At 39.0% G+C, this 19,696-nt stretch overlaps 1 protein-coding gene across 2 annotated transcripts in view; it reads left to right on the forward strand.

Moving 5' to 3' along the window:
- The window catches only part of LOC116993471 (kinesin-like protein KIF16B), a 154,842-nt gene that overhangs the window by 119,986 nt on the left and 15,160 nt on the right, over window positions 1-19,696 (forward strand). For both annotated transcript variants that reach the window (XM_033054085.2, XM_033054086.1), the window contains one exon: window positions 12,956-13,039. In XM_033054085.2, coding sequence (XP_032909976.1) covers window positions 12,956-13,039 — 84 coding nt within the window. The remainder of the gene's footprint in view (window positions 1-12,955; window positions 13,040-19,696) is intronic.

Raw genomic sequence — 19,696 nt, forward strand, 5'->3', positions numbered from 1 at the left:
TACTAAATATGTTTCTAAAGGCCTTGTTTTGTATTCACGGTGAGATCTTCCTGTAAAAGCTCTCCTTACTGCTGTAATGTAAATATATTTTTTTAAAAAGTGAAGGGATCTTTTATTATCTGTCTCTGCAACACAACAGACAGAGAGCTCTGTCTTGCAAAAGAGAATTGTCAATCCCTTTAGAGGGCCTAAAGCAAGAAAGCCCAAGCCAAAAAAAATCATTAGACTTGCCTGCTTGACAAAAATCAATAAAATACAATCTCTTGTGGTTTAATATGAAAATAAACACAAAGTGGCTTTCAGGAAAAATATTGAACTGCTGGTATAGAATTGAAGATGTCAAAAGAAGACTGAAAGCAGAGGATGTCCAGTTTCCTGTAGGACATATTTCAGAATCAAAGCCAGGAATAATAGTGTTGGAGGGTAAGCTGTCTGGCCTTGTCTGAAAACCAAAATTCAATATGAGAATGTTAGTGATGTGAGTGAGAGTGAGATGGAAAAGCACTTTTCTCATTGGTGCCAAACTTTGGGATACATTGTTAAAACATTTTATTAATTCATGGTTATCTATAGTTGATTAAAATGCTGTGAATAATAAAAAGAATTAAAGGTATGGTTTTGTTTGGCTAATTTCTTCTCCATTGAATTTATTATTATTTTCTGTCATACTTAACTGTAGGTACTACTGGGTATCAATGATGCTTTGATATTTGTGTTGTGCAATGTTGTCAGCAGTGCAGATACTCTGAAGCTGTTTGAGTGTATACTCTATATTTCCCAGGAAATTTCAAAAAAATTTTTAAAACTGCATCTGAACACTGCATGTCCTAGTCTTATTATGTCCTCTTTGGAAAAAAATTGAAACAGAGCTTTAGTAGTATTTTAAATCCTTAAATTACTCGCTGTACATTCAGATCTAACTCCAATTTTATTTTTAAATCAGGGAATAAATGAGGAGACCTTTACTTGTAAGTTCAGGTTTTTTATAGTACCAGTAATGTAAAGTAATTGCAAATTAATGTATTGCAGGGTTTTATTTAAGTAGGTAGAGTAGCATAATTTCCATTCTGATTTGTACCTGAAGGGTCATATGTGCTGTAACTCATTGTAAAGTTGCTGTTAAAAAAAAAAGTGGGTTTTTTTTAGTTTTCCCTTGTTTTCCTGGGTTACTAAAACTTGTGTAGGTGTACCAACATGACTCTAGATGCAGTGAAGCAGTGTTTACTGGGGAAAAACATTGTTATAGAAAGCATTCGATAGATGGGAATTATGAAATTAATGACATGTAATCTTGCAATGGTAAAACACATCCCTGTTTTCTCCCCTGCCCTGAGTAATGATGTTGGGTCAGTACCATGTTGGCTTTTTCATGAGTGTGTCTTTGAGATTTCCATGTCTATGTGGGTCTTGCTTATGAAGCATTTAGCTTTAAGTGCTTGATCAAGAAATTCTATTATAATTGGAAACAAATATCTACTTACCCACCATCCTGACTCTCAAGAGCAGTACTAAATACAGTACTGCTCATGAAACTGATAGTAACAGTGGTCTTTCTGTATCCAGAGTTGCTTTTCTGCCCTGCACATTCCAAATTCTTTGCCAAGCAAGCTCCTGAAAATATATCTGTTAAGTTTATTACATTTATTTAGTTACCTGTCAATTTAAGCTTTACCTGGTGGCAACAGCAATAGTGGAAGGAAAATTTGTATGAGTGTGCTGGTTTGAAAGCAAACCAGTGGGAGATCCCAATTCAGAACTACAATTTAATAGGAAAATTAAAATAAAATGCAGTAGTACAAAAACACTGACAGAGTCAGAATACAGCCTGACATCCCGTCAGCCAGGGTGTTGGTAGCAGTCTGATTAAATGGTGGCTGCAGTCCTCCTGGAGTGACAGATGTGGTTCTGTTGAAGCAGTGCTCCTGTAGAAGGGTGCAGTTTTCCTCTGAAGGTCCAGTGGTGGTGTAGAAGGGTCTGGTCTTCCTCTGGAATCCAGTGTAACAAGGCTGCCTGTGGTGTTCCAAATCTCAGATTATATCCAGGTAGGAGTGCTTGGCTCCTCCTCCTGGGTGGAGCATCTCCCAATGGGATGATGTAATTTTATCAGTCATGCAGTGGAACTCCAGGCCCATAAACAGAAGATACCTTCCTGGGGAGAGGATGGATTGTGGGAGAGATAAAGATCGCTGCCCCACCTGGTTTAACAGAAGTGATAGAATACATACTTTTGGTTACATCCTGCATTGCAACCTAAGACAGTGAGGCTTACAGTGAGTTTTTAAGTTGGTGGCAAAACAGCTAGTTGTAAAGTGTCTGTATGACTAGACACAAGTGAAAAGGAATGTATAGCCTATGTGACCATCTATCACTCTTACTGTTGGAGGGGGAACTAAGTCACTCCTTTTAAGCTTCCCATTTGCGTGCCTGTACTGCCTTTTCTCTGCTTTCATCACTTTAAATGACGCAGAAGGCTGTGTAACTTCTCCTTCTAATCAGTCCGGTTTGTTGTGAGAGTTAGCTATTTATATCTTCTAACAAATCACACTTGAAGGCATACTGCATGTTTGTTTGCCGGTGTATTTCTCTGTGACAGCTGTTCTTTAAGACCCTGAGATCTGCCATTAATTTTGAGTAGTCAGAAAGGCATCCATCTAGTCAGCAGTACAAATCATTACTGCTTGTTGATGAGTTTTCATTATTAACATTTCTCAAAGGCAAGGGTGACTGAAATTTATGGCATCAGTCAGCCACATGAGATGGGGATATGTCATAAATGCTGCCAGATGTCACTGAGATGAGTTCATGTGCAACAAGCAAGTCTTCTTAGGGAGAGCTGTAAAATCTGCTGTGGCAATCTCCTTCTCTAGCCTGTTTCTGTAGTATAAATCAAATGGTATTGTGACTTCTCAGCGTGGAGTCAAAGTGGCGCGATAGGCACTGTAGTGTCAGCAGGAGTGTGGTGCAGAGTTGGGACAAGGTTGTATGCAGCCGTGGTGAAGGTGGAGGTTGATGCATGGCCCACCTTGTGCTATTGCATGTATGGCCTTGATCTTGTTGGAAATCACAACAGGAACATAATGAATCAAACCCTAAATCATTTTTGAAAGAAAAATAAACCCTACAGAGATCTCCAGAAAATAACTTTATAACCTTTTTGACAAGAGGGGTTTGAGTCGTACCTTTATGAAGATTGATTAATGTGTTGAACTTTGAAGACACAACCTCACAAAAGCAGCAAATGTTACTATTTCTTTAAAGAACTAACCAAGACCTGAGACTGCATGAAGAAAGATTATGTTTAGTTGGCAAAATCATGACCTAAGAGCATAGATAGTGGGTATTAAACTTGTCCATTTAATCTCTATGTTGGCACATACCCTTGTCTTCGGTGATGGTCTGCCATGCCATGCTGGTATTTTTCCCCCCAGAGACTTCTCTCTTGGGGCAAGGGATAGATGAACAAGGGAGCAAAATCAAGGTTGCAAAGACATAGTTAGGAATTTTTCATGCTTATTTTCCAAACACATCTACAACTCAAATTTAGATGTTTTTATTTGGTTTTGACTGGTTTACCTCTAAGGCAGTTATAGCCTTGATATATGCTGCTTCTACACTATCTTATTCTGCCTTTTGTATGCCTGCATATGAAACTTAAACTATTTTCTTTGCCATCTGGCCCATTTTTTTCTGTCTCTCCTTTATTGGTAATCCTAAGAGTTATACAGGAATTGGTTTCTATTTAGAAAGATGTCCTGGCTATATTAGCTTCTGATTTTTATAAAAGATTAAAATCCCCAAACTGCATAATATTGTAGAAATATGCAAGATTTGCATCAACTTTGTTACGTCCTATTGCTCATTTTCATGGGTATTCTGTATTTAAATGTTATTGTACAGCTAAAATGGACCAAACAATGAAGTAATTTGGCAAATATTATATGGACTCTTGTTTATGGCTCTAATTTGGTATGCTGTTATGTTGAGTAGTCTAGAATTGCTTTAAGGAAAATACTCCTACAGTGCAAGGTAATCTCTTTGGCAGCAGTTAATTAGATTTTTTTCAGTAGCAGGAGGCAAACTAAATTGACTTAAAATTACATTGATAAACCACAGCCTCCACATCTCACCATAGCTCCAGAACTGCAGATTAAGTCTAGGTCATCTTGCTGCTTTAAAGGAGAAACATGGATATGAGAGCTCTCAAATAGTTTTGATAATTACAAATGATTGTTTGATGGGCAGATAGGCATGATTCAAAGTGAGAAATCTTTGATGTTTGATCCTATTTGGTCATTTTGCATCATCATAGGGATGTTTCAGGGTAGTTCAGAGAAGAATTTCTCTTTTTGTGTTCTTGTCCATCTTTGGAGAAACAATTGTGAATTGTGCCTGTCTGAGGAAGGTAATTGGCAAAAGATCTTGAAAGTTCAAAGAGAATTACCCAGAACTGAAGACAGCATAGATATGAGATCTTGTGAGTCCTGAGACACTCATGTATTGGTGAATACCAGTTTATTGGGGGTTAGTAACAGCATCCTGACTTGAAACAGAACTGCATATATTTATGGGAGGAGATGTTAGTGCTTGTGCTTCTTGTACTAATATATATAGATATATATAGATACGTGTAGGTACAGCTATAGATATAAATATGCATGGTGTTCCAGTGAGATAAGTAGGAAAAAAGCAACCAGTCTAAGTAAAGTGGAAAAGCTACCAAATTGCCTGTTTGACAGGTTAACCCTAGGAAGGTCTCCAGTGCACTCTGACCTCAATGGGGTGTGTACTGTAGGGAATAAAACAGACTTGGCTCACTGGGCTGCTGGCATTAGGGGCCAAGCAAAAAGCAGTGTGCAAACCAGGAGTTGTCCCTGCCAGCCAGAAATGAAAAGGTTGAACCAGTACTGTGGTTAGGTAAATCTTTGACATGGAGCAAAAAGGATGGATAGCAGAAAGAAGAGAGTGTTCTCATGTATGTGGGGCAAACAGCTTCTTTGAAAAGTCTGTGCTGTGAAGGGACTAGAAACCAAATTGTGGCATAAATTGTGTACAGAAAATACCAGGGGGCAAAATACCCCAGAACTCTAGAATGTTGCTGCAATCTCTTGCATTTGTCAGAAGGGAAGTATTTGCCAACCAATTTATTTACCACTTTTCAGAGTAGACTTATCCAAGGAAGGAGGGAGATGCTCTTTCCCTTCTGTGTGTTTGAGTGAGATCCAGACTTGCTACCTGTAGCAGCAAGGAGAAAAAACACAGAGAGCTGCAACCCTGGGAGCTGAGACACAGCAGGGATGAGCCTAAAGTAGCTCCTTAGCTCTCAGAAACACTACAAAGACCTCGGGAGCAAAGTTTGCTCCCCTCAAAGACAGGATTGACTGTTGGGCTAGTACTGGGGACCCCTCTGCAGAGACCTTTTGTGTAGGAGGAAGATTGCTTACATCCTTTTTCATGTTCCTATTTCCTGGTCATTTGAGTTTTTCTCAGTTTAGGAGGTTAATTAACCCTGTTTGTTATAATAAATACTGATTTGTGTTGCTGCTGTTCAACCTTCTCGAGGGAGTTCACTCCATTAGAAGGCTGATATGGGTCCACCTCAGAGTTTTGGCTAATCCTTGGATATGCTGCCTCTTGAGAATATCAAATCCCTCTCCCCTTCTTGCAGATATTAGGGAGGATTGCAAATGGCCCAGTGGAGTAGGGAAAAAAATTAGGTAGGTCATGAAGGAAAGGAGGGAAGCATAGCATTGAAGCAGAGACAAGTTGGGAAGCTGGGAAGTGGGGGAAGAACATGTTGGAGAGATGGAAAAAGTAAAGAGAAAATACTAGAAATGGAAGAGGGAAAGTAAGTGACAAGCTGAATATCCAGAAAATAATTCCCTGGATATTCCCTCTCCCTGCTTAATTGATAATGGAAAATAATGTCTTTAATCCTTCTGTCCTCTGAGTGCTTGACTTACTTGCAGCGTACATGTTGGGAGAGCACTGAAGGGTTTACACAATGGAGGATTGTGCTACTATTTTGTTTAAAGGAGAATAAGTTTAGAGGTTTCTTCACTCAACTTTAAATACAGTAATTTCACGACTATAAGGCGCACTCTTTTGACTAAAATTTTCCCCAGAACCCGGAAGTGCGCCTTATAGTCCGGTGCACCTTATCTGATGGACAAAGTTCAAAAAATTTGCCTACCCGGAAGTGAGAGCTGCGAGCCACGGAGGGGGCCGGCAGGGCCGTGACTGCCAGGTGGAGGCGGGGCGGAGCAGTGGCGGGCACACCCCAGCCCTGTGGAGGCGGAGCTGCCCCTCCAGAGGCACGCCCGGGCCCCGTGGAGGCGGAGCCGCCCCTCCAGAGGCACGCCCGGGCCCCGTGGAGGCGGAGCCGCCCCTCCAGAGGCACGCCCTGGCCCCGTGGAGGCGGAGCCGCCCCTACACAGGCACCCCCCGGCCCCGTGCAGGCAGCACGGCCCCTCTAGAGGCAACCCCCGTCCCCGTGCAGGCGGCACGGCCCCTACACAGGCACCCCCCGACCCCGTGGAGGCAGCACGGAGGGGCGACGGCCATAGCCCGGCCCCGGAGAGGCAGCACGGAGGGGTGGCGGCCATGCCCCGGCCCCGCCGGATACAGGCGGGCCTGGGGGCCCACGGCACCACCCCTGCCGGGTACAGGCGGGCCCCGGGGCCAATGGCTGCCGGCTTGAGGCGGAGCCTCGGCCAGCAACCGCGTGGAGGGAGCTGGGGGCGGAGCCTCGCTGCAAAAAAAAATGTGCGCCCTATAGTCCAGTGCGCCTTATCTGATCTATAAAGTTGCAAATTTTGCCGACTCCCGGGGGTGCGCCTTATAGTCCGGTGTGCCTTATGGTCATGAAATTACTGTAGTTTAAGTTATATCAGCTGAAAATGAGACTTAGGTATTTTTATATGTTATTTTGTTGTTTTCATTATTAGTGGATAGTATATTAATTTATATATATGATTTCTCTTTTGATCTCCATTCGATTGTTTTCAGAATTTATAAAGCGGCCTTTAATCTGTCCAGTTAACTTTCTACCTTTGCCTACTCCTTTCTTAATAAATTGTGTAGAAATGATAATTTATTTCAGACAAATTATAAATAAAAATAAAGAAATTAGGCTTGTGGTAGTTTGGTTGTTTTGGAGTTTTTTTGCTCCTTGACAAATCCCTAAATACTGGGTGCAAGTTCCTAGTTAAAAACAGTTTCTGTCTAGTTTCTTTAGGCTCTGGGAGTCTTAGTATATATTGAGAAATTGAGGCTTAAGTTTCTTTATACTTCAGAAACTAAAAGTAGGAGGTTTTTTTTTCATTACTCCCTGCAAAATCAAGTCAGGTGCAGCCACAGTGGCTGAAAAGCCATGCCACGTTCTTCTCTTTGATTTTTCTCATCTGTGACAGATTTCTGGTACAAAGGATCAAAAGTCAGACCTACTTTTTGAAAAATGAGAAAATTCAGAGTTGTAAAAGTAACATGAGAATTAAAGATGACTGAGTATTTAATTTTAATAGTTAGCATTTCCTTAATTTTCTTTTTTTCCTCCTTTTCCCCCATTTAAATGTATCAAAACATTGAAGTAAAAAGAGAATTTCAGATGAAAGATTAAAGATGACTCAACCTCCATCAATGTATGCCCTGTTTTTCTTCTTTAAAAAAGTCTTTTACCTTATTGTAGGCACTAAAACATAGACTGTGCCAACCAAAAATAATGGGATGTTTCAATCCTGTAGATTTTTGCTTGATGTCAGAAAATGTAATTTTTTTTAATGTTTAGGGAGCATAACTCTTGGAACAATTTTGTGTTTTAGAAGTGACAAGCCTACGTGGCTGTATTATGTGGTATTTTACTTTGGTCCACTATATGTTGAAATATCATCTACAAAGTACTGTACAAAAGTTTTCATTAACATGTTCTATTCTGCTGTACCATAAAACCCCTGAACTGAATTAAATCCTGCAGGTCCCCAAGCAGATGTAATGTCAGTGAAAAGTCTCCAACAGATTATAATAGAAATTACAGGATACCCTTCAAATGCTGATGACTATTTTTCATAAAGATTCTGAAGTGAGAGTGCACCCCATCTCAGGCAGAGCATTTCATGTGTTCGGAACCTTCATTTTCACTCTTTTGTTTTCCAAAAGGCCAGTCTCCAAATTTGCATCTCTCCCTGGGGCTCAGTAGTTGGTTTCACTTTAAAGGGTTTGCTTTCATACAGATGTTGTTAGGTATGTGCTGTTTCTAGAATCCTAAGGTCAGAGTTGTATGTAAGATACAATAGGTGACCAAAAAAGGGTCACTTGCTGTTTGGCCATCTGCTGTTACCAGCATTAAATATCTGCCAAAAACCAGTATCCTGACTGGAATGTGAAGAAGAGGAATCCATTCAGCTATTTAAAGTTTACTAGAATAACGTGGACTGGGTATGAAGCACCTTCCGCTTGAGGACTGAACCTAATACTGTGTAAATTTGATTCTACTAACTCACAAATACTCCATTGTGGCAGGCAGGTATTGTTTCTTTCAGATAATATTGCTGAAACAGACAAATAACACGCCTTTAAGTAATACTAGACCCAGAAATAAAACATGGCCTTTATTTATTATAAAGAATTAGGGAGTAAATTGCAAATGACTGTTTGCCTCTCTCCACAACTGCTACTGCCTAACAATGATTGCCAGGTAGGATAAACATCATTAACTGTAAAAAGTTTAATGTCTAAAAGACATTAGAAGTGCTGATATGCAGTTTTGAGGTCTCTCTGTACTATATTTTAAAATCTGGCTTTTCCTTTTGGGTCTAAGCATGGTCCCAGCCTTGCCCATGGTACAAGTGTGCATGTGTGTGCACACTGCTATGGATATAATGAAATTTGAATTGCAGTGATGTGGTGATTAATTTTAGTAGAGAGATGCTTCTGCTGTCAGAATAAAAATTAGAAATCTTGCACACTACATGCAGAAGCTTCACAGGAAATCATTCAAGCCCTCTCTTCCTATCAGGCTGGGGAATATGCCTCTTAATTTCCCCTGATGGAAAATACATCATCTCATCAGCAGCCCTAGAAAATGACAAAACATCCCTGCCAAAAAATGTCTGCCAAATGCTTCCATTGCCACTGGAGGAAGTGGGGCAGGGAAGGGAGTAGAGTGCTTCAGAAATTCCATGGAAGGACAATAATTTACCTTGCTGCCTGTCGAATTCCAGTGTTACATCTTGCATTGTCACAAAACATTCATCTCATAGTCAAGGTGAGACCCTCGAAAAATTAATTTGAGCTAGAGGGTACACAAACATTTAATTCTGAAAGAATAATTTATACTCCTGAATCTGCATAGCGTGAAGTTCCCTTAATAGTGTTTGAGCCAAGGCAAACATCTTGATGCAAAATCCATACCTGCAAGATCTCTTACATATTTCAGTGCCAGAACAAATGCTGCTCAGTCACATACTGTACTGTGTGCATTAGTCTGTAACAGTGATTATCTCCACTGAAGTTACTGTGCAGTTTCATAAAGGTGCTCTAGCACCACTAATAGCAAAATTTGAATTTATTGAAATATTTGCTACAGCACTTTGGCTTAAATGAGTAAAGTATTTTAAATAAACATCAAATTTCTATTAAACCTTGCTTTGCTGAATCTCACACAATTATGTTCAGAGTCTGTATATCAAATAGTACATTAGGATAGAGGATTTTTATAGACAGTTACTGTAACATTTATCATTACTTCAGTGTATTTGTGTTGCTGAGCTTTTTAAAATTCATTTTTTATGAATCAAAACTATGATGAGATAAGAATGTTTTATTGTCAGTCTGTATATTTGTGGATCTCTTGCAACAACGTACTTTTCCCTGCATTGAAATACGAAGTCACACAATGGTGTGTGTGTGTGTGTGTGTGTGTATGCATGTGTATATATATGTATAATAAGCACACTATCTCTGGTAAATATCCTAATAATGTATTTTTATATAAATATAGTACAATGGACTGGCTTCTTATTACACTGAAATTTCAGACACATAAAGGACTACATAATTCACCTCACTGCATGGATGCATCCGGTTCTTATGTTACAAAGATAATTTTCAAGCTGCAAAGTCAGTGGGAACTAGTGCTGTCATGTCTACATTAAGTGTTTGGATAGCCTGAAACTTAAGCCTGCAGAGTTTTCAATGTTTCTTTCTCATTTTAGTGGGCATTAGACTGTGGGCATGAGTGGAGTAGAACCCATTGAAATAACTGAGTTGCTGAAGTGATGATGAAATTTATGGCTGGAGCATTTTCTGTCATGTAGATGGATGGTCATTTGTTGTGTGATGGAAATAGTCTTTGTACTTTTTTCGTGCGCTAGCCATCAGCCAATCATTTGGCTAAAAGAGGAGCCAGGAGACCACTGGGAAAATGTGGGACTCAGAAATGTTCCAACAGGTCTGAGGTTTATGTAACTTCTGCATCTGACCACATAGAGATGCCATCTGCAGTAATTGATTAGTCCTTTTATAACATACTTCTGCAGGATGAAAAATCCTTCCAAGTGACATATATACATAAATAGGTATATTCTATACACATACTGGCAACACTGGCATATTACAAACATACTAACTTTATATATGTATGTCAAGAATAGGTTGGCACATTGACATTCTGGTGGCTTTTATTACATACAAAATATTCAGATCCCCACATCTTGACCAGCAATAAACTCATGATTTTCATACAGGTATGTGTTATGACTTTGAACATTGTAGAGCAAAGTTTATTGGATGAGACCTTCATCTTGCATATTAAATTCATGACGGTAGTAATGGACTTTGGTTTGGTTTCAGAGATATATGCATGGTAGTGATTTGGGAGTTAAGAAATGTTAAAACAATGTGAGTAGCTACTTCTGTTTTAAATTGTTTAACAAAACACATTGATTTTATAAAATACAACTGGTTTTCTTCTAAGATGAATCCAGAAAGCTTAGGAAAACAACTTGCTCATCCCAAAGTTATGTAGAATTAGTTCCCAAATTCCTGTTCAGATGAAACTTAACTTGGGTAAAGAAATTCCTGATTTTGGCTGTAAGACCTTGCTTTGACTCCACAGAGTAGGTCTGAGGATGCTGTAGGTTCATTGTGCAATTTGGTTTTTAATGGACGCTATTTTAAAACTCTATAATGAAAGTATTTATTAGCAAATAAATATAAAAAACAATCTCCCTGTAGCCAGGAGGGGATTGTGGTGGTAGTTGTTTTACTTTCTTTGTTCCTGATAGTGACATGATGCAGTACTGTTTAATAAAACACTGTTTCTGCAGGTGTGGGATTTTGAAGTCCTTGAAAATATTAGCACTTATAATCATGTATAGGTGAAGAAGTGAGCAGTGCTGTGAAAATAAGTCCCCAGGACATTATTATACAATACTGTTTGGTTGTGCACTGTTTGTCCTGCCAACATGAAGAAGCAGGTACACTGAGAAGAAGGATATGGTTGGAGAAATTTGACGAATATAATTGAGACACACTGGCAAGATTGATGGAGAACAGACATCTCTTCCGTCTCCTTTGGTGCCCCATATCACTTTTATCATTTTAAGATGTCTAGACATTTCTTTAAAATTATTGAAGTTGGAGTTGAACCAGAGAATGGGAATAAATTATTCATATTGCAGAATTCCTCTGTATTTTAAAGATGCTTACATTCGATGTTAATAATGGAGCTCCTCATTTAAATCAATGTATGTCTGCTCCTTGTAACCAGCCATAAATTCTCTACAGTCCTGTATGTGCTCATAGACTAGAAAATGATACATCTTTTTTATTGGTTCAATATCATCAGGCAACCTGGGGAATTAATGCAGGAGGCAGTTTTACACAGGGATTTCACCTGCAAAACAACTCCAGCAATGCCAGTGGGAGGTTGTGTTATTCTATCTCGTGAGTGCTGGTTTGATTTACCTTTCAAGTGCAAACACAAATTATGAGAGAGAATTATGCTTTCTCCTGCATTGGTCCCAGCAATGGCTAAGCAGACCAAGTGGTACTAATTACAACTTTTGAGTCTTTTGTGTGTTTTCCAGATGCAGCTGCCTTTAATTAGTTCAAGCATTATTGATATACAAAAAGAGGAGGCAGTTCCTTCCCTCTCTCCTTCTCTCTCTCTTTTTCTCTCTCTCCCAGACCCACCCCCTCATAGGATGGAAAAAGAAATGAAGAGATAACTTTGAACACTTCTCTGGAAGAACTAGAAGTAGAGATCTGAATAGTTGTTTTTAGCGGTTGTGCCACTGCCTTGTTCTCATTTTCAGTGTGATAAAGCAGGATTTTACCTGCATGTGTGAAATTAAAACTGTCAGCTTCCAGCATGGACACATGTTTGAATGGCATTGAGCTCAACTGAGTTGCAAGAAGTGGTAGTTCAGGGCACAAGAGCTTCAAGTCAGGTGTTGACTGGAGTCCAGCAATGCATGTCCCAGAGCATGACTTCAGTGATGATTCTTAGGTCCAATGGTCTTACATTTATGATAGAATATAAGTAAAACCAAACAAATTATACTACCAATCAGTTGGAGACCACAGATTTTAAGAGTCTAAATGCAGTCTTTCAAGATACGCTTTTCCTGCAAAAATTGTTCTTACTTCCTATTTGATACTATCACATCATATTTGGATTGCAAATTTTTAATGTTTTTGTGGGCAAACAGTGGCAGTCCAATTCCTAAATTTTCTTTCAGTCACTCTCTGATGACAAAATGTATTGTTGTCTTAGCAATACTACAGAGCAGATCACAATAATCTCAGTAGAAATGTATAATGTGGTATTTTACTAATAGCATACAGTGTAGCTCATTAATATTTGGCAGTTTCTTCCTAGTTGCTTTGTAGTTTAAACAGAATTTTCTCATTTCAGCTTGTCACTTCTGATGCTGATTCATCCTTTATTGTCTTCCAGGTTGCCACTTTAGAGTTCCCTCCAAAGAAACTCTTTGGAAACAAGGATGAGCGAGTGATTGCAGAACGACGGTGTCACTTAGAGGTAATCCTAACTTTTTACAGGCTTTTGCTGTGTGTTTAGGTGGAGTACTCCCTGCTTGACCAACAGAAGCCATTCTCATATGATCAACATTAAATAGCCTTTTTTAAAGTATCAACTTATTTTCTGCCTCGTTTAACACAGGAGATGGCAGCAGTACATTGCAAAGTAAGGAAACATCTCTTAAAAAATAAATTACTTCTAGTCTAGGGAAAAAAAGGAACTCTCAGAGATGTTCATAGGAGATAGATTTATTTAAGGGGGAAAGGTGGTAGGTGAGGTAGGTGTTTACTGTAGACAGCTGGTCTCTGTGCAAGACAAGATTTAAAAAAAATACTGCTACTTTAAATGCAATCTGTTAGTTGAAGATTTACAATTTTATCATAGTATATCCAAATATCTCATGACAGAAGTAAAATGATATTTAGGCGTCTTTGAGTTTTATTTTGTAACCCAGCTTTGTGAACATATTCTTTTTCTTTCAATTAATTTAAAAAAATAATTTTGTTGTGGACAAGATTATTGAGTTTGAGGATTTGAGTTATTTTGGTAGTTCCACAGTGCTGTGTGGATAGCAATGATTCTGAATTTCTATCACATATTAGGTCTTTATATTTCTGTGTTAATGCATGTTTTACTGCAGCCCAGGGGCAGGAGATGGGGTTTTGGGAAAGAAGAAGAGGCATGATCAAAGACTAAACTGTACACCCTGCAACTATATTGTAGCAACATGGGGATTACTTAATCATGCATGTCATTAAGAATTACATTCTTTGTAGAGCTAAAATAGCATTAGGTAGAGCTTTAGAGAAATTAATATAAAATAGATTGCTTACAATTGAAATCTTTTCTTAGGTGGTTTGAATTTTTTCTATGTACTTCACCTTTTTCTTTGATCTGCCAACAAAACATACTCCCACTGACTTCTGATGTGAGGCTTTCTTACATGAAGCACAAAATGAATTTTTTTTTCTTTCACATCCTCAATAAATAGCATAAAGGCATGCCCATATTCCAGTCTATTACTCAATTTGCATATTTTTGTAAAAAATTTAATCCCTTAATCTTTCTGACCTTTCACTGGTTTACTAACAGATTTTATTGTAATGATTCTAATGTTAAAACCGCTGTGTATAACGATGCTTTGATCATGGCCATGTAGTACTTAAAGCTCTCTATATAGCCAGGTTTTAATTTAAAATTATATTATATCTATTTTAACTAAATTGGGTCATTATAACTTTATTACCTATATCTTTTACAAGCATAAAAATATATGACAGCTGTTCACGTGAATATGTTTTACCATATGCCCCTTGGCCATTCCACTCAATAGTCCTGATAACTCATAGTGTTGAGAAACTGAAGATCCCTTGTGGCTAAGAGCAAGTTAAATAAAGAAGACAAGGAGCCAATCAAATATTAGTATTCTTGCCATGAGGAATTTGATGCAAGAAGCTGATCAAAAACTCTTGATGTCTAGATCTCTAATCATGGTATTTTCTTTTCACTACATGCTTTGCAACGCTTTGCTCTGGCTTTGCCAGTAGCTGGAAAGCTCACACAGCTGCAGCCTCCTTGGTGAAGAGCGAGAGAAACCATGTAAGCAGTGACAGTTTCCAAAGTCATGTAATGCTTTGAAGGCTCGAGGAACATCTTGAGTTGTGCTGTGAACATCTTGCAGTTATGCTGCAAAAGTGGCAGGTGGCCCAGGCTGCAGTTCTATTTCAAATACTCACCATTCATGCCTTGTGGCTTTCAGTCTGATGTGAGCCTTGAGCATACATCAGTAGTATATCTGGAAAGTAGTAAATGGAGGGAGTGTCTCTGTGAGGGACTTGGGTCCTTGGTTTTTGGACTGTAGTGTATTTCTCACATGGAAATTTGGCCAGGTGGAAGGTGAGAGTGTTAGACCTTGGTATCAAGTAGAAACATGGCTTGTATTCAGTTGTCTTTCACACCTGATTATGTTCCTTGATTTGCTGAAAACCCTTTGCAATCTCTTTCAAGCTTCACAGGTGATGTGTTGATATAGCTGCAGTTGGGTATAAAAGTTTGTTTGGTTGTTCCACTTGCTTAATCAAGACCTAATGGCTAATTCACCATTTTTAGAAAAGGCAAAGCACAGCTAGCAGACCAACACAAATGTATCTTTTTATTCAACATCTGAGCTAGTTTTATTGACTAAAAATATGAAATACCAATCCAGTAAGTGTTCTGTACAAATATTTTGTAATGTAAGATTATTAGTGGAGTGGTCATCCTAGTGGTGGTGATAAAGAAATTGCTCTGCTCTTCCAGGTTTTTACATTGGTAATTCATGCATCTTAAATAGGCTGGAACTCCATATCATTTTTCCTGAACTTCTTGCATTGAAATAGCTTTGGGTAGTTCAGTGCTTCCCACAGGTTGTCTCTTAGCAACTGCAGTTCCTTGTGCCTAATTAGATTTGTCCCTTTGCAAGACAGTTTAGGAAGAATTTAGTTTTTCCTACACATCAACTCTAGGATTTCTGCCACAATAGAAGAGCAGTGGGATTTTTGGTACTTTTCCAGACAATTAGAATCAGTGGGGCTGGCTGTTGTGGAGTTTCCTTTGTTTGAAGATTGAGATGTACTGTTACCTTATTTTAGCCTGGGCTTAGAAGTGGGCATATTTAATCATAATAGAGGTGAAATTACTTGGAGTAAAAGAATCCAGAGAGCCTCAAATAATAAGGATTGTGATTTTTAAATCATAGTATTTTCAAGGTTTGTGTATAACATTAAGTTCTTTTATTTATCCTAGCTGGTACAAATGCTAACTAACTGAAAGCTTCACAAGGCCTTGTTTGTAGGAAAGCACATTACATGAAGTATTTTTGTGTGAAATGAACCTGAGAACTCGACTTTGATCTCCAACATTATATGTAGTTGCACTGTAAACACTTTTGTTTTGGTGTTTGTTGGTATACTATCAAGTCTTTTGGACTGTATTTGACGTTACCATAGAGCTTTGGAAAATAATGTGCGAGTTTTAACCTATACATCTTAAGAGAAAACATCTTAATTATATTTAAAATTATCTACTCAAAATACCCTATTGCAATCTATTAATTTAACTTTTCATCGGGGACCTGTTGCAGGACAAAACTCTAAATTAATTGGTTTGTAGTTTCAAGACTGTGATTTCACTTCAGAGCCAAGCTTGCTTGATTGACTCCACCTTAAATAAAATAGCCAAGAATTCTTTTGAGTAAAGTTAATGAACAGAAGTTAGTGTGTAGCTATCCTTTCTTGCAAACAGAAATCAGTAGGTAAGAGTATAGGTTCCTTTTTAAAAGTGAATTCAGATTATGTATATTCATTTTTTCATATATTTTTAAGGACAAGCTTTGTAAAGGAAGTACTTGCCACAAGAAATACTTGAGTCAGTGAATGTATCTATTCCTGTTTAAACTGCAAAGTATCTTTTATTCCTTGGTGAGTTGCTAGGTCTGTGAATGACACTAAAGAGAAATTTTCCTGAAATCCCTGAAATTTCTGTGTTTCTGTATCATATAATTCTCCTGACTACTCTTTTTTCTTCTTCTCTTAGACTCATGCTTTGTTGTAGTAATGAAGATTATTTTTAGCCCTGTTTTCCTACTATGCAACCAGAGAAACTGGGCAGGAGTCTAAGCTGACGTAGCAGATTGAGCTGTGTTTCTTGACTCTTCAGTCAGAAGCCTTGCATTCGTGGACCCACTAGACTTTCTGTCCTGCCCTTGCTGTCACCAGAGTGTTTAGGAAAAAACAACTGTTGCACTAACAAAATCAGAACAGGTTGTTGCTTAAAGGAAAACAAAAACTCTCCCAGGCCTCAGTCTGTCTCCTTGTCTCTGTTCCCTGTTTCCTCTTCTCTGTTTGCAGGGCTGCATTTCCTCAGATTAGTTTGCAGACAGCAAAAGGGGAAACACACAAAATACCTGCTGAGGTTTTTAGGGACCAACAGATGGTTAGAGTGTGGTGCTGGTAACACCAAGGTTGTGGGCTCCATATCCCCAGACTGGCCATCTCATTAAGAGCTGGACTTGATCCTTATGGGTCCCTCCCAACTCAGAATATCCTGTGATCTGTGATCTAGAAATGAAGTTCTGCAGTCTGTAGAAGTCATGTGTTGTCTTTTCCTGCCACTTACAGAACTCAGGGAATGAAAGTCAACCTGTTAACAGTATGGTAATGTGAACCTATGTGAAGTTCTGTAGAAGCATATACATCTTCCTGGCATTGCCTCTGCTCTTCTTTTTTCTTGGTGCTTTGAACCTCTTTAAAAGATAGATATGCTCAATTTATTTAAAATTAATAATGTAATTGTCCTTAACCTCCTCACTTCCTCACTTCCATGTCTGCCAATGAGGATTTCAATGATGGGTGTTAATGCAAGAGGCAGAAATCAATCTTGAATGAGCTACATAATTCAATTTTGCTGTCCAATCTGTAGAACTGTCTGGGGAAAGTGTTGTAGACACTGAACTGGCTGAAATATTGCTGTTACCTTCAGCCAGAATTAACCTTCCAAAATGAGATTAACTTGGAAGTCAAATCCTTTGTTTAGTTTTTAGTTTGTATTTTCATTTGAGTTCCTTTGGAGGTTATGATTTCTAGGACTGCTGAGTTGGCTCCAGGAATATGGTTCTTAAGAAAAAGGTGAAATAATGAAAATGGCACCTTTTTCTTGAACTTGGATTGATTCTTGTTGTTTAAGTGTCTTAGTAGTTTTTGAATTAACACCTTGGTGGAAACCAGCTATAGAAATGTCTGAGAAGGTAAAAACCCTCAAAATATTTGTCAACAAATTTGAGCAAACAGAATGCCTGAATCTGCCTCAGACCTTGAGGTTTTCCTTGAAGTCATGAGGACAGAAATATTATACTGAGATTTTAGATTATTCATCACCTGAATATTCAGAATGAACTTCATTAGTACTCCCCACAAGTCTTTGTTTCACTGCCCCATTTCTAAATATATTTAACTGAGAGAACCTATGCTAGTTATTGGTGAATTGATTCTTAGATCACAAAACTCCTATCAAGTGGGGTTAGAGTTACCATTTCTATTTGATTTCTTTCCTGACTGACATTAGTCACAAAGACCTTTCAAAGTTATTGTATACATGTTTGTTCAAAGTGATTACTAAAAGGAAATTATGAGATACAAGCATCAGCTTACAACATCCCTAATGCCAAAGCATTCTAAAAGGAGCTTTATGCAACTGCTCACTAGCCTGGCTTTTGAAGGATGAATGTTTGCCTCTGACAGTGTGGTGGTGAACACTGTTCTTAGCAGAATCTAGGCAAGATGGAATTCAGAACACATTCAGATACATATTGGAAAATAAAAGGAAGTTCTTGTCTTTTTTCACAGATACGAATGCACACCAGTAGCACTGCTAGTGCAAAAGCAAACCGCTGCAAATGTTGGTATTTGATAATCCTAGGGAAGTTTGTTTCATACCCATAGTCTGAATGACAGAATACAATGTCTTGGAATGATGGCTTTAATTTCCCACTAGAGGAACAGGAATGCAGTGGGATCAGGGAAGGAAAGAGCACAGATGCATCCACAAAGACAAGAGAAGTGCATGTGTGGCTGGGCCATATTGTGAATATCAGTTGTACGAAATCCATGTCATAGATAATTTTCTAATTTAGGTATAGTCAGTCTGCACCAGGTACCTTTCATAACCACTAGTAACCACTGAAAAATTAAAGATTTTTGAAAAGCAACTGCTTTTCAGCAACAGCACTGAAGTCTCTCTGGCAGAGAGTAAGACTTTGCAGTTAGCAAAGTTTGAGAGCAGGTTCACATGTCAGGTTCCCATCCATCACCGCATCATTAGGACAGTCCAAGGCACATGACTTTTCTGGTTTTGAAGCAGAGCCCCCAAAGAGGAGTTGCAGCAGCTCTCAGCAGTGTCACATTGCAACTGGTCTAAAAGCTGCAGCCCCAAAACTCAACCAGCCTAGAAGCTGTGGCCCCAGTAGGATGGATTTGAACAAACACAGAGGATCCCAGCCAATCCATTGAACCCCAAGTGCAGACATATCATTGGCCAAGGCAATGAGTAACCAATCACATGTGTATGCCCAGGAAACTAAAACTCTCTATTTTAAGGAGGGTGCAGAACAATGAAAAGAGCTTTTGTCACATGGATCACAGAGGGACGTGTTTGTCTCCAGCCCCGTCCCCGGTCAACATTATGCAGCAGCAAGATATTTAATCTTTTTTCGGGTGATTCCTCTTCTTGTGTGAGACCCTGTTAGCTTCAAAAACTGAATGAATAAAATTACAGCAATTTCACGAGTATAAGGCGCACTGGAGTATAAGGCGCACTTCAGGATGTCAGCAAATTTCCGAACTTTGTCCATATATAAGGCACATCAGAGTATAAGGCGCACTTGTTTTTTGCAGCAAGGATCCGCATGCAACAAAGTAACGAATTAGTAACGGAATCGCGCGATCGCGGGGTTTATTGGCAGGTGCTCAATTTGCAAACATTTTTCACGGATCAGCATAGCTTTTAAACGCAGCCCCAGGCACCCTCCCCATGCCACGGGCTCCGGCACTCCCACCCGGTGCCGGCTACCGTGGGCTACCGACTCTCGTGGGCTGTCCTGGGCTGCCCTAGGCTTCCGGCTCT

Source organism: Catharus ustulatus, chromosome 3 (genome assembly GCF_009819885.2).
Source record: "Catharus ustulatus isolate bCatUst1 chromosome 3, bCatUst1.pri.v2, whole genome shotgun sequence".
In the NCBI taxonomy this organism is placed as follows: Eukaryota; Metazoa; Chordata; class Aves; order Passeriformes; family Turdidae; genus Catharus; species Catharus ustulatus.